At 38.0% G+C, this 15,548-nt stretch overlaps 3 protein-coding genes across 10 annotated transcripts in view; 2 read left to right on the top strand and 1 right to left on the bottom strand.

Annotated features, from left to right (window-relative positions):
* The window catches only part of LOC139814204 (uncharacterized), a 157,386-nt gene extending 154,444 nt beyond the window's left edge, over positions 1 to 2,942 (top strand). For all 5 annotated transcript variants that reach the window (XM_071780303.1, XM_071780305.1, XM_071780304.1 and 2 more), the window contains 2 exons: positions 7 to 483; positions 1,007 to 2,942. In XM_071780303.1, coding sequence (XP_071636404.1) covers positions 7 to 483; positions 1,007 to 1,660 — 1,131 coding nt within the window. In that variant the 3' untranslated portion in view covers positions 1,661 to 2,942. The remainder of the gene's footprint in view (positions 1 to 6; positions 484 to 1,006) is intronic.
* Positions 2,943 to 3,740: 798 nt separating this feature from the next.
* On the top strand, positions 3,741 to 10,820 carry Ptip (PAX transcription activation domain interacting protein). 3 transcript variants are annotated; one of them, XM_071782279.1, is made up of 9 exons: positions 3,741 to 4,014; positions 4,374 to 4,558; positions 4,837 to 7,238; positions 7,485 to 7,929; positions 8,080 to 8,264; positions 8,356 to 8,597; positions 9,136 to 9,405; positions 9,534 to 9,738; positions 9,898 to 10,820. In XM_071782279.1, exons 1-9 carry the CDS (start codon positions 3,919 to 3,921, stop codon positions 9,963 to 9,965), a joined length of 4,098 nt encoding a protein of 1,365 aa, XP_071638380.1. In that variant the 5' UTR covers positions 3,741 to 3,918; the 3' UTR covers positions 9,966 to 10,820. The 3 variants fall into 3 exon arrangements, with proteins under 3 accessions (XP_071638380.1, XP_071638379.1, XP_071638381.1); XM_071782280.1 differs by having other exon boundaries at positions 3,742 to 4,014; positions 4,424 to 4,558; XM_071782278.1 differs by having other exon boundaries at positions 3,741 to 4,558.
* LOC139815377 (serine protease gd-like) lies at positions 10,807 to 15,412 on the bottom strand. 2 transcript variants are annotated; one of them, XM_071782290.1, is made up of 6 exons: positions 14,755 to 15,412; positions 13,659 to 13,860; positions 12,862 to 13,281; positions 12,270 to 12,389; positions 12,025 to 12,101; positions 10,807 to 11,529 (listed from the first exon to the last, which is right to left on the bottom strand). In XM_071782290.1, the coding sequence occupies exons 1-6, from the start codon at positions 14,983 to 14,985 to the stop codon at positions 11,254 to 11,256; spliced, it is 1,326 nt and encodes a 441-aa protein (XP_071638391.1). In that variant the 5' UTR covers positions 14,986 to 15,412; the 3' UTR covers positions 10,807 to 11,253. The 2 variants fall into 2 exon arrangements, with proteins under 2 accessions (XP_071638391.1, XP_071638390.1); XM_071782289.1 differs by having other exon boundaries at positions 12,025 to 12,389.
* Positions 15,413 to 15,548: the final 136 nt, after the last annotated feature.

The following is a 15,548-nucleotide window of genomic DNA, read 5'->3' as shown; positions in this document are numbered from 1 at the left end:
TAACAGGATCGACAAGCGGCGGGGTCGTCGGCGACGGAACAGCTGTCGCCGGAGAACGAGACACTCGAAAGGCGGAACCTGAAGAGCATCCTGAAGAAACTGTCGGCCAGCAGTAGGGCCGGCAGTGCCGAGACCGCGGCTACGATTACGCCGAATCGCGAGGCCGCGACCGCCGAGCTGAGAAGGCTGATGAGAGCGCCGACGATCGAAGGTTACGCCGCGCGGCACTCGAAGCTGTCCAAAAGCGTGACCTTCAACAAGTATACGCTGCAGAGCCCGCCGTCCGAGCAGCCCCTGCAGCTGCCATCGAATTACTCGCTGTCCGACACTCAGGATCAGCCGTCACTGCTGCCGCCCAATAAATTTAGTTTCCGTCCTGTGAGCAGTGCCGGTGGTGTCCTGCAAACGGTGTCCCGGCCGCGGGAGGAGGAGTGCCTGGGCGAATTGCTCTCCGGGGTCGGCGAGGTCATCAAGGCGGGCCTGGTGAGTGAAGAGAGAGAGAGAGAGCGCGCGCGCCTGCCGTTTCCTTTGTTCTTGCTTTCAATGGACAAGCTTTGTGTACCGCCCCCTGTCACCACGCGGGAGTGCCTTTGTCAAAGGGCCGCTCTCGTTAGAGACACGAGAGACGCCCTCGACAACACTCTCAATATCGATATTTATTGACAGTACAAATAATCAATCTATCGGAGGAAATAAGTTCAAGCGACATCGCTCTCTTACCGGTAATATTTATGTTTAATTTTAGATTATTTTAAAAATCTGCTGTTAACTTTTCTTCCCTCGTGGAGCGGAAAGAGGCCATATGCGTGTTGTAATTCCGTGAATTTAAGCCCGTCATCATTCTAAGTGTGTTTCCCAAAGTCTCCAACTTGGTACTCATCGTCGCCAGATGTACGTCCATCAAGCTCATCAATTATCCCAACTCCGCTCGCAGAAGTTCCCCATTACGCCGTGTGACACACGACGGTTGTCCCGATTAATCATACTGCCACTTTTGACGTTGCAGGACGACATGCAGAGCAAATTCGAGCGACAGTTTACGTCGCTGGAGCTGGAGGTCCACAAGCGTGACGAGATAATATCACAGCTACAGTCGCGGATCCAGCAGCTGGAGCGACGGAAACTGCGGGGCGCGGACGACTCCGGCGGGGACAGTACCGAGCACGACGCCTCTATGGAGGAGGATCTCGAAGACGATCACGAGGATCATCCCTTCATGCGTGACAGCTCCGTGGACACCGTTCTTGGGTCCATACGGTCCCGTGACCGGCATTCGTCCTCGTCGGTCGGCTCGAGCTCGCGCAGCAGGCGATCGTGGGAGGAACACTCGGAGAGAGAAACCCTGGAGCTGCAGGAGCTGCCGAACTCGATAGTGCCGCAGAGACTGCCGCGGGAGGATATTGCGATCGACGTCGAATCGAACAGCGACAGCAGATCGGACGAGGAAATTGACATCTGCGGGCGTCGCAAGGGTGACAGCGATGAGGGCGACGAGGAGAACGACGAGGAAGAAGAGGAAGAGGAGGACGACGACGACGACGAGGACGACGATGACAAGATCGTGCGGCAAGACGGCTACAACAATTGGGAGGTCGCCCTGCTGGCGAAGCAGCTCGAGAAGAGGAGAAGAAGCGGCGATAACGCCAGCCCGGGTTCCTAGCGCATTAATGAGATTCTAGAAATACTGTGTTACCTCACGAACACGTTACGCTCCGACGGATGGTGCAACCCGCTGGCTGGGTCCAGCGGTAGTGCAGCTTTTTGCGAACACGATCATCGCCCATATTCACAGTTATTAGACTTCGATAGTATGACTAGCTGCAGTGAGACTATGATGTAGTCCGATCTCGTAGGGCGTTGTTAATAATTTTTTCTCCCTATTTCTCATCCGTTTCACCTAATTTAGTTTTGAGTATCTGTGATAGGTCTCCAGCTCGATGGATCGGCGACCCTGTAATAATTTTCTCTTTGCATCGCGCCGATATTTTATCTCGCGTACAAAACAAGCACTTTTGTCTCTTTTCTCAGCCTTCTCCTTATCTGCTTTTCTTCTTCGCTGTTAAAGCGATCTTATCGCAGATATAACTAAGTTCAAATGATTTGGTTTTTCTCTCAAACGTACATTGGATTGTAAATATTCACAGGTGTGCCTGAGGAAATATTATACATGGGATTCTTCTCTTATTATATAGACATCCTATAATTGAACGTACAAGATATCTCGGAGTAGCTATATACCAATAGCAAGATTTGCGACTTACAGGGAGTTTCTTAAATGAATTTGAATAATTTCTAGGGCAAAAATCGAAACTTGGGCTAGAATGCCGCGCAACAATACCTAAACACCATTACATCTCATTGACAGAAGTATATGTATCTTTCTGCCATTTTGTTGGCAATGTCTGAGCGCTCTTCTCTGCTCTTCCCGGTTCATCCATTTAATCATATTCCTGAAAAGCTGCACCACGAACGAACGGAGATATTAGTCGGTTGTATGAAGCGAGAGGAGGAATAAATAATTTTAGAAAAAAACAGAGAAAAAGAGAGGAGGAAAGAGAAAGATATAAACGGGAGAGATATAAATATAATTTGAAGCGACAGAACTTAATGAGAATATATTACGTATACTGACCAGACCAAGCTCAATATTTCTAGAGTCTTTACAAGATACGTCTATTAAGCGACAAATGATTATTAAAGTAAGAAAAAGAGAATTATTAAGATCTTGTACATATTAGTCGATAATTTATTTATTTATGAGCGAAAGAGGAAGAGCGAATGTAAGAGAGTAAGATTGTGGAGAGAGGGAGTAGGAGATACAAAATATAAAAGTTAGTGCAAGAATGAATTTTACTGGATTACAAGGAGAGAAGCATTTTAGATGCTGATATGTACCTAATATGCGGACGAAAGGAACATACAATAAAGCAAATGTTTTCAAACGTCGCAATTGTCATACCCTAATCCCCGAGCAATAATTTTGGCAGTTGTTTCGTAATTGGTTTATCGTAATTTTTTTAACATATCTATATATGAATAACGCGAAATATGTATTTTATGTTAAAATTAGACAAAAATAATATACTAATTTAATAAATTTATTAAATAATATTAAATAATATATTTTATTGAAACTTCATGGAAAAATATTACAATTAATATCTATTTTTATTCAGATTTAAATTGAACTTATACTTGACTATATTGATATCGATTAATTCTGAAAACGATCATTTTTTATCATTTTTGTTTTCATATTAATATTTTATTTTTCGTATAAAAAATAAGATTTGAAATTTATTAACTTTTTATTAATTATCTCTATTATTGAATAATTCATGAAAAATCAGAAAATTTAAAATTAAATTAATTTAAAATTTAAAATTAGTTTTTCTGAGTAATGAATAAACTGAAAATTTGAAAATTCTATATTTACATATAAAATAAGACATATGAATTTAAAAAACAAAAACGATAAAAAATAATTATTCTACACTTTTAATGTAATGAAAATACTTTATCTCGAATTAACATCTGTTATCGTAATTTTAATGTCATTTCCAATTTTTATTTCTGCTTATCTTTTGGATTAATAGTAAACTGATAGTAAATCATTGCACTAACAGCCTGCAATTGTTAGAAATTTTGTCGTAAAACGATGCGCTTCGGGATTCAAATCACGCGCCACTGGCCGACTGGCGAACTGCGTGGGGCGCGCGGATCAAGCGTAGCGCCACGCAAAGGCTCGCGACATAACCTGCAACCACAATAATAACAAAAGGCGTCGCGACGGACTTTTGTTATCAAAATATTGCGGAGTCATATCTCGGGGCCACGGTTTTTCGCGCGATACGCGCCGATATTATTGTGATGCCGAGTACGTGAGTACGTGAACCTATTGCGGACGGTTTCGACAGGATGGGCGACATACGGGCTGGCCTCGAGGACCTGAAGTTCGACGGTGCTCTGTTTGCCAAAGTTAAATACTACGTCAGCGGCGAGGGCGACCCGAAGGTACGTTACAGTTCCCGCTTGTTTCCCGCGTTTTTCCCGTCCCGATGGCCCGGCGGATCCAACAGCCGTGAGATTCGCTGCTGTCGCAGCTGACCGCGCGAGCTACGATGCCCCCCCGAGAGTTAAGATGCTCATTTTTTCCTCCGCTGTGAAACTGATGTATCTCGATCGTCAACGAAGGTTATAGCTTGGAACACCATTTCACATAAATGTCGTCCTATTGTTGGACTGCTTCTCTTTCCTGTATTATTATTTTTTTTCTAATATTTGAAATGGCAATGCTGAATTATTTCAGATTTATATGCGTGGCGTTAGAAGATGTTATTGTTTTATTAACTACAGGCAATATACTTTTACAGATTTTGAATTTATTGCAAGAAGGTGGGGCTGAGAGGTCTAATTATTTTAGTGATTTCGTTACACATCTGATAGCAGGCAATGAAGCATTAGAAAATGATATCTCTGAGGCGAAGGAACTGTATGACATACCAGCAGTCACACAAAACTGGATTTTGTATTCCGTTAAGTGCAACAAGCTTCTGCCGTATCCTTTTACGAAAGACTGTGATTTTAATATTAATATTTTGCACGCTCATAAACATAGACACACGTACTAGCAGTTATGACAATAGAATTATATTTGGAATTATAATTTTTGTATAAATGTTAAAATTCTAAATAAGAAATTTTTAACGAGTTTTTAGAAGAGAAATAATATAAAAATCTTAAAGACAAAAAGCTTACATTTAAAAGACACTTTGAGATAGATTATTAAACATACCATTATGAATGTATATTTTCTTAATGAATTTATTTAAATAGGACGCAATATTTCTCACCAGAAGAGAATCAGTTGTTCTCGAACATATGTGTCTGCTTATCTCAGGTAAGTCGAGCAGACAGTAAGTCTCTATGGGCAATGATAACATTGCAAGGTGGCAAATGTCAGCTACGCTTGGACAGATATTGCACTCATTTGGTTGCGGCCAAAGCAAACGGTGTGAAGTACGAAGCTGCTACGAGACACCATATACCCGTCGTAACGCCTGACTGGATAACGGAATGTTGCAAAAAGGGCACTCTCGTTAACGAAGTGGAATATCATCCTAGACTGTTAGTGTCTCCAAATAGCTCGACAGCCATGATTACTGGATTCATGGACGAAGACACGGATAATAACGTTGCGCAAGAGGAGCAAGACAGGACTAAGGCCATGTTGGAGCAACTCAAGCAACGTATGCCATGGAATCAGCCGAGTCCACCAGTGTCTTCGAGTGCTTCGCACAGCCTTGGTGCGACCAGTACAGTGACAGTTCCTTATTCGACGAACGGACAAAATACCGCGAACATACAGCCGCAACCGCATGTTTCACGATCAGTTTCCTCGACCAATTTGAGCACTTCCACAGTTGCTCCATCAGTCTCTGATCAGGATGTTAATCAAACGAACTGGCTTCCACAGACATCTCAGCAAAATAACATTTCTCAGCAAATAAAAACTGCACCGTCACAAATGCAACAGCAAGAGCTGTCCCCACAACAACAACAACAACAACAACAACAGCAGCAAATAAATATGCAACATCAGCTAATACAGCAGCAGCAATTAACATCGCAGCAGCAATTAACGCAGCAACAACTCACGCAGCATCAACAACAATTGCAGCAGCCATCATATAACCAACAACAACTTTTAAATCAGCAGCAGTCGCCTCAGATACAGCAACAACAATTAGTAGGGCAACAGCAAACTATAACGCCTCAACAGCAACAACAATCAATAAATTCGCAATTACCTCAGCATCAGCTAAACACACAGCAACAGCAACTATTAACGCCGCAACAAAAGCAATTAAATCAACATCAAATTATTCAGCAACAACAATTACAGACTCAACAGCCACATTTGACACAACAGCAGCAGCAAGTGCAATTGGCAGCTCAACAGCAGCAGCAACAACAGCAAATAGTAATGCAACAGCAGCAGCAGCAGCAGCAACTACCTTCTCAACAGCAACAAATAGCAGGTCAGCATCAATTGACTCAACAACAAACTCCACCGCAGCAACTTACTCCCGAGCAAAGGCAACTTATTTTGTTGCAACAACAGCAGCAACAGCAAAAGATACAACAGATCTCACAGCAATTACAGCAATCTGCTCCGCAGAACTCCCAACAATTTGTCATAAGGGACGGTCAATTACAGCAACAGCCACAAAATCAGCAGTTAATCGGACCGAATCAACAAGGATTTATCGTTCAACGAGACTCACAGTGGCAGCAACAGCAATATCACTTGCAATTGCAAAGGCAACAGCAACAGCAACAGATTGGACCTCAGAGATCCGGAGGACAATGGAATCAACAACCGCCTCAGCCTCCCCGACAGTTGATTCATTTGGACGCACAGACACATCAGCAATTGCAGCAAATGGACCCGCAACAGAGGGCTCAGTTCATCCAGAGGATTCAAAAGCATCGGATATTGCAGAGACAGGTGCAGAATCGCCCGGGACAGCAAGGTTCGCACATCGCTGTTATAAGGAGCCCTGGTAAACCAGTACAGCCAGGCAATTTACAGTGGGTTCAGCAAGCCCGACCGCAGATGATGGGACCACAACTCGCGCAAACTCCAGGACAGAAGCCGGTACATCCTGGAGTACAGCCACCAGCATTAGCTCCAATAAATTCTTCCAATCAAGTCATTGTGTCAGCCGGCCAGGCCGTTCAAGGTCCACAAGTGTCACAAACTGGACAACCATTCCAACAGGGACAGTTGATCCCTCAACAGTTGGCGCAATTGCAGTTACAACAGAAACAGCAACAGATGGTTAGACTACAACAATTGCAGCATTTACAACAACAGCAGCAGCAACAAGGCGCGCAGCAAGAACCGTCGTTAACGTCCCTACCGAATAACGCGCAAATTCCGCCGGATCAGCAGCTTGTCGTGAACGCTAAAACAAAAACTGCGCTAGCAAATATGCTAACCAACAGATTGCAAGGTGCTGCCGAGGGTAGCGCAGCTGGCCAGTTGCGATTGATGACTGCGCAACATCGACCTCCACCCCCACCTTCACAGGACCCGCAACTCTTAGCCGCTTATCAGAGAAGAACTCTAGGGAATATAACGAATGGCGCACCACCAGGTATAAAGATGCAATATGCTCCAGTTATGCCACAACCTAAGGCTCAATTTTACGGTCACAATCCAAATCTGAAATGTACGTTTCTATCTTTTTTTGTTATCTTATCATAATATTATTTAATGACTAGATAACATAACATAAGATGACATCAAATACGACCGACATATGACACAATCAGATAACATATGATACACAATTAGATAACATTTTATATAACATTAGTAATATAATGATTTAAACAGTTATTTTATTCTTATATTTATATATAGATCTGATATTGTTATATTATCATCAATGAGAAAATAATATATATATTTTTAGTGCCGCCAGAACTATTTTTGTTAGGATGTATCTTTGTTATTGTCGAATACGACGTGCAGCGTCCTGATGACATTCCAGTTTGGAAACAAGTTATTGAGAGACATGGTGGCGAAGTGGAGTCGCAATATTGTACTCGTGCAACGCATGTATTAGCCATCACGCAGAAACATCCGACTGTGGTGCAGGCGCTGCGCGAGGGAAAACGTTGCGTCAGTGCACATTGGCTTTCCGACGTTGTCAGTAAGCAGCAAGTAATCCCACCTTGGCAGGTTCTTCATTTTCCAACGCCGTTTAGCTTAACTGAGCTTCCATGTGGCAAGCACATCATATCGCTTTCCGGATTCGAGGGAGAGGAACGAGCAAAAGTCAAAATCATGTTAGAGGCTTTGGGCGCAAAGTACACGAATTACTTTTCCAGACACAATACTCTTCTTGTTTGTAGAAGGTACTGATCGTGTTCTTCGGCTGTTATATTTTAAATGTACTATTTATCAATTGGTTACGTTATGCCACGTAATGTTTTAATGTTCTATTAATCGACAGTTTAATAACTATTTGATTCTTATATAACAATTATATTTGAAATGAACTTTAGGCCAGAGGGACAGAAATATAAAAGAGCACGCGAGTGGCAAACCGCTGTGGTAAACGCACAATGGTTGATAGATTTACTTTGCGGGCAGATGAATGCTTTGCATCAACTTGAGTGCCCCAAGTATCAACAGTTTAGTCTGAGTAATCCTTTCAAACTAGATTATTCACTAGTGCCTCATCTCATGGGTAAAATTTACTTATTAGATTATCATAAAATAATTATATATTTGACATTAAATGTTATATACCGAACTTTTATCAAATTTTATGATTTTAGTTGCTTGGAAAATGCCAATAAATATTTCGCAAGAATCGTATGATAAAGTAAAACAGGTTGGTCAGGGTCCAAATTCGATCAGAAAACACAAAAAGCCACGCCTGGATGGCCCACTGTTGAATAAGGATCCACATCTTCTGGGTCTGGAAGAACCGATTGTCATTAGCAATCCTGATCCTCCGCCACCTGATAAACAACCAAGAATACTATTTTCGGGTATTAACCCTAAAAATCATGCCAAGGTATTAAATAAATACCATTTATTTGGCTTTTCGGAATATCCGAAATTATAAAAGGGCACCCATTTCTTTGCAATTAATATTTTCCTATTAACTCTTCTACATATTTCACTGTTAAGTGCTTGCATTATTATTTCTACTTGTATTTATTATTTCTACTTGTATTTATTATTTCTACTTGTACTTATTATTTATTTTTACTTGTACTTATTGTTATTTTTACTTGTACCATCTTGTTTCTTTTATCCTGTCGTCCCTCGATCGTTTATTGTCTGAAAATCTTTCGCGTTATTCTAATAATTCTCATTTTTACTTTCTTTCCTTTTGCATTTCTCCAGCTTATGCCTTCAGTTCTTTTCCATTTGTATATCCTTTTTTGTACATCTTGCCCATATTTTCCTAATACCTGCCGTCACACATACACACACTAACAGGTACTAACTTTATTATTTGTTCGTAGTTACAGAAATCTATTAGTTGTAATATTATTATTACTGCGTTCTGCTGTTGCAATTTTTTGAACAGAGTCTGTAATTTTTAGAGGATTCGAGAATTGGGAGGTGCTTTAGCCGCTAGCTGGCGAGATGCCACTCATCTTGTAATGTCGGCACCATTACGAACGGTAAAATTATTGTGTTGTTTATCACGATGTAAATTTATCGTCAGTCTTCAATGGTTGCTCGAATGCTCTGCAAAAAACACTTTCGTGGACGAAAGTACATACGTGCTCAGCGATCCAGAATTTGAGAAAAATTTTAATTGCAATATCGAAAAAACTTTAACGAGTCCCAATCGAGGAACAGTACTTAAGGTAACGGATTATATTTATCACTATATAGATTGATTTTTAATTGTACAATAAACATTAGGAATATTTTAAACATAGATGGAAATACGAGAGTTTGTTTTTAATGCTTTCCCATTTTTTCACTTAAACAGGGTAAAATATTTTATGTTACGCCGAGTGTGATACCATCTCCTTCGGCGATCGCGGAAATAATAGAAAGTGCGGGAGGTACAATGGAAAAGACGCGTAGAACAATCGCTCAAATACAAGAGCTGAATGCTGGGAAATTAAGTTATATTATCGTGACCCATGACAATGACCTCCATCTCCTTGCTGATGTCTTGCGTGCAAATATCAGTAAGTAATCAAACTAGTCTTTGATATTTTGTTATCACGTTCTCTTTGTACAAAGAAAGTTGATTATAAAGAAAAATGATAAGTTAAGTAGATATTATTAAGCGTAATAAACATTGTGCATTGTACTAAACATAATTTTTTCCATTTAAATTTTTACAGATGTGTACAGTGCGGAAATCGTATTAGGCGCAGTTGCACGACAATATTTTCAACCTGATGCGAGTTAAGTCTAAGATGTGGTTACACTTTGCTATATTTTTATCCCTGTTATGGGCCTATCCATTCTTTAGTGATTTATTTTCGAAACGGAAACTTTGCTTACTTTCTGCAATGGGACAATAAAGATCATAATTTTATGATAAAAAAAAGGAAATTATTTTTACACATTTTTACATCCACGCCATTTTCTTTCAATTGCACTTGGTATTATCTAGAGGTAACTATGCATTAAATTTTATACGTTTTATTGTTGTACAAGTATTTATATTATCTAAAAGTTTTATATAAAAGCGATATATTAATATTAGATTTTTTTATGTAAATTGTTTGATGCATTTTGCACAATGCAATAATTGGAATGACATTAAAACTTGTCGGCAAAATTTTATAATTCTGAAGACACTAAAAAAGAAAAATTATAAAATTTTTTTTGGAATTGTACGAAGTTATGATGTGATTTCAAGTAAGATGTAAATTTCGTTTTATTCGAGTCAGCGCAAATTTAATGGAATCAAAGTGAGAGACGAAATTTGAAACAATTTTAAGTTTTGTGATTTGAGAAAATTCTTGTGATGAGATGCACGAAATTTCCAACGATAGTTTTTATATAATTGAGAGATGAAATATATTTGTCACCGTGATGTTCTCAAAAATATATCATAAAACAATAAATGAGAAGATATACGAGGCTCGATTTTGTATATCTCCAATAGTCATTAGCCGGTGATATTGGAGCTAGAGTTATATTAATTAGAGAGCCAGTAATACTTTTGTACTTTTTATAATGCTTTATAATGTAAAACGTTAGATTAGGTGGTGCAATATATTGAATAAACACACATCGATAAGCATATTATAACGTATGTCATGACACGATTTATTTGACAGCGCAAAACAATTTCGCTTTTATAACTTTATTCACTTACTTTCCAGTTGGTATGCACATTTCTGTTTTAACGATGATTACAGTATTTTAGATCAATCTGGATTTAAAAGGTTGATCAGTTTAATTAAATTCAACTACTTAAATTACTTAAAAGAATTGAACGATTAAAGTTCAATAATCTCGCTAAATAATCAGCTTGCAGTAGAAATGATCTTTAAGTATGTTTGGAACATTTTCTTCTCTAGGATGATTTTGCGAGAAAAAAGGAAATTGGGGAATCCGTTGATGCAAGTCCGATGGGCTAACCGTCCAAAAAAGTCAGTCACGTAATAATTAAAGAAAAGTTTTCCTTTTTTATTTTTTAAACTTGTCGACTAGCACATTTTGCGTTTTGCTGCGAGAAATCAGCGTTACGTGATGGAAATCTGTTGTTGAATCCAGGATAAGTATTTAGCCACGTCAACGTAGACGACGTACTTCCTGACATCGCACGAACTAGATGTATTTCCACGCACGAAGTACGAAAGGACGCCGCGCAAGTGATAACGGCCTGTGGAATTATCGAAAACCACCAGCCCGCTCCCGGTGTCACCGAAGCAAGGACCGATCTCGCTTAGCAAACCGGCGCAAAAGGTGCGCTCCGAGGTGTAAGCGATGAAATTTTGATCATTCCGAAGACAGGTCTCCTGCAATTTGCGTAACAAAGTCAGATTTTCATCATTCGCACAATTCTACAACGACAACGTAGAATCCGTCTACGTTTCCGTTAGCATCTCGCTATCATGCGGAGTTGTGTTATGGCAAGAGCGTTCACGAAAGTTCGAAAACGCATTTTTACCTCGTGATTGATCGTGCCCATCGACTTCCAAACAATTGGCATATTCGTTAATTTTAACTTAAAGCATGCAATAACTCTGACAAATCCGTTTGTCATGAATTTATACAACAAATAATAATTTTATAATAGCATATAACTGTAGCTATATAAACATGTAAAATGGAATATCGTGCGCCATCATTAATGATGTAAAAATTTTTTAGCATTTTCTTTCCGCGATATAAATATCAGACTTGTCAACAAGGTACCCTACGTTTTGTTTCCTCGCTTGGAATTGAAATTTAATTCTTATATTGATTGATCAATGAAAAGCGAAAATCCAGCTCTCTCTCGAAGTGCTTACCTGACTTACTATCGGCAGCCTCAGCGTTCGTAATTTGGTGAGTGTCCAGTCGTCTAAGCTCCATCCCACGATATATCCTGTCCTACCGACAACATTTTCAAAATTGGTTGAACCGGACCACAGACAAATAGGTTTGATAAAAGGGCTGAATTCGACGCGCGATCTGAGAGTCAAAATCGCCAGATCGGAATCGCGCGTGGCTGTGTGCGCAAAATCGGGATGGATCTTATAGCTCGCGACCTTACGTTTCACGGTCGTCATCGAATGGATAGGCAAGTGAATCTCAAATTGCCCCAAGACCACCTCCAATATATTGTGATCTATGGTATCGTTGTTAGTGTTGGTCAACTTCAAACAAAGTGCCGCTGTAAAAAGAAAATTTGCCTGAAATTCAATTTCTAATAATTTGCCCTCTTTATCCAGAGACATCCTGTAAACCTTTTCCGTATTGTATTATGTATGTGATACTCTCAAATGAAATTAAATATCTTAAATTAATATGACAGAAAATAATCATAATGTGTATATATAAAATATTTATAATAACAGCGCGCATGCAGGACTTTCTATAAATATTTCAAGACATTCTGGATCTTGAGATTGGATCTCGTATTGTGCTATTTAGTAGGTAATTATCCCAGATACTTCATCGCGCATTGCCTAATTACATTCAGATGAAGAATATCTATGGAAACTTATTTTATTATGCAATATAAATAGATAAAAATAAGAATTTAGCTATAAAGATTCAAGGAAGCAGATATAGATAAGAAGTTTACACGGTTCGATATATGGAGAGTATTTGAAATATGTATTAAATTTTTTTTATCACCGTACCTGTTAAAATATGTGTGTCTGTCAGAATGGAACCAATACACCGAAATGCGTATACATTCCTATCAATAAAAAGTCCAGCCACCCACGGCCACTGGCCTGGTAACGTTTCCTCACCGTTGGAGATCTGACTATTTGTGCTTTCGTTGTAGTAGCTGGTGATACCGCATTCGTCGTTGTTATTCTTATTGCTATTTGTATTGTGTTCTTGGCTTGAATTACCCAAGACTGGATACGATATATTTTTGGCAATCTCATCAGAAGTAGTGGCAATAGTGGGTTTAGAATGTTTCGAATGATTTAGAAGATCGGTGCTCGGATTAACTGCACGGTAGCGTGTGTATTTTCGATGCAGAATATTCTGCGTGTGCGGCTGGTGCACAATATGCCCCAATTCGATAAATCTGACATTTCGATTTGACCCTGAAACGAAACGTAACATCTCTTAAATCGCACGTTCTTTAAGAGTAAAAAAAGAATTTTATTTTCTTCCAAGGAAAGAAATATATTCCAAACACAATGAATGATCGTGAGATAACTTATTTATATAAATATAGAAAACGTTGTGTGTAATCGAAAGAAAATTTCGATTTATATTGTTTTAATGATTTCGAATTGTTTTAATGAGTTTTATCTTCCTGTTTATTTCCGCTACATTAGTTGGAAATTATATACATAGCCAGATACGAGTAAAATTTAACTCATGTGACTCGAAAGAATGGATGACTGTGCAATGGTTGCTTCCATTTGTTCGAATATATTGACATGTATATTACATTTCAAGCAAATACGGTACTCACCTTCGAAACCCAGACAATATTGTAGATTGTTAAACCATATTCCGGATATCGATATCTGATAATCCAACGTTAACAATAACGGCTTATTTTCGACCCGGGGAAAATAAATATGATACAACAAAGGTCTGCCTTGTTGAACAGCTTGAACGGACTTGCTTACCGACTGTGCCAATTCCAAATCAATGCCATTTGCCAGTTCTGTCTGGAAGACAACGATATAATTAAGCTTTTCTAAAAAGTAGATAAATAACTAAGGATTCTCGATAATAAAATTAACACGTATAAAATAAAAAGGTAGGCTTTGAGACTACAACGCAAGACACAACAATTCGAAGTTTTTAACGTTATTTTTAATTACTAATAAAATACGTAATTTGAAATCGGATGTTTTGGATCTGTCTTGAGCCATTAACAATGCGGTAAAAATTAAATCAAGATAATCTCACGTTCTACAATATTCCCAGATTAGGTGATCTAAAAATAGCGTAAGTGACATTTAATTAATGATCATAGTTTGTAATATGATCGAAAATGTCTGATTCATAATTGTTTACCTTATTAGAAATTAAAAATTGTTATAATTAACGTACTGTTAACCTTGTTGTACTCTCGAAGCCCACCTTTTACTTTGAGATAAGCTATTATATTTCTATTTATTATGTAAGTAAAATTAACACATGACAAATTAGATAAAAATTTAAAGTAAATCTTTTAAATTATTTCTTAACCATTCTGTTTTAAACTGCAAAAAAAACTATATTTTCCATTTTGTTTTGTTAACATCTAAATATATTGAAAAACTATATTTCATATATCTCAATAATATATGCAGCAAAAATAAACTACTTTATAAATAAAAAAACATTTGGAAAATTATACTTTGCTTACTTCAACGCGTATCTTTTTCAAGACAAAAAGTAATTTTATTTCTTTAAAGAACTAATTGCAAAAACTATATTTTTTGATTAGATATAAACTCTATTGTAAAACGGTTTAATTCAAAGTACAAAAAATTATTAAAAATTGCCTATATCAATGCCTATATCTTATACGTATTTTTTGTTACATTCTTACTAATAATAAAAGGAATGCTTACTGGCAGAGACGATGCATTTAAAAGTACTTTTAAACGAAATTCAGTACTTTCTGGCTGAGGTGAAATTTTAAACTGTCCAAATATATCGTGTGTTTTAGAATCGACAATGTATGTAAAGTATTCCGGGCATGGAGTTTCACCATGTACCATGGTCCAAAGTAGCAGCAACGCGATCAAGATAAAAATCTTAACCATCTTATGAGGCTCTGTTACAAAACTAACAAAATACATCGTTTCTATAAATGCACTTAATTTTTACGAAATGTTTTTAATATTTGACACAATTTCGAAAAAATTGTCATTGATCAAAGTGATGAATATTAGCATCATGGATTTTTGCTATTCAGAGAGAAGTTTATTAATCGTTACGAAAAGAACTAAAAAAAATTAATAATTTTGATTCCAAGAAAACTTGGAATTATTACAAAGCTATTTTGCGATTATATTAAGTGATTTATTTCCATTCACCATAAGTAAATCAGGAAAACTGATAGATCATAGATCAGATAAGCTTGAACGTAATGAATAGAATATTATGTATATGTGTGTGATAAATTCATCCAAATGTAATGTAATTCAGTCCATATGACAAATGTATTTGACGAACAGGATGATATTCCCACTATAGTCTCTTGTTAAAATTGAAATTATTTTATTTTCTATAAAAGTTACGAATCTTTCTACATTATTGCGTTTGCAATTTTTCAAGCGCTGTAACATTAAGAAATTTAATAGATATTAGAACGCTATAGATACGTACCCTGCTTGAAAGAAAGTCCGACACTTCACTTATG

This window comes from Temnothorax longispinosus, chromosome 6 (assembly GCF_030848805.1).
Source record: "Temnothorax longispinosus isolate EJ_2023e chromosome 6, Tlon_JGU_v1, whole genome shotgun sequence".
NCBI classification, from domain to species: domain Eukaryota; kingdom Metazoa; phylum Arthropoda; class Insecta; order Hymenoptera; family Formicidae; genus Temnothorax; species Temnothorax longispinosus.
Note: the sequence above shows the minus strand (reverse complement) of the source record. Positions and strands in the feature narration are given on the sequence as shown.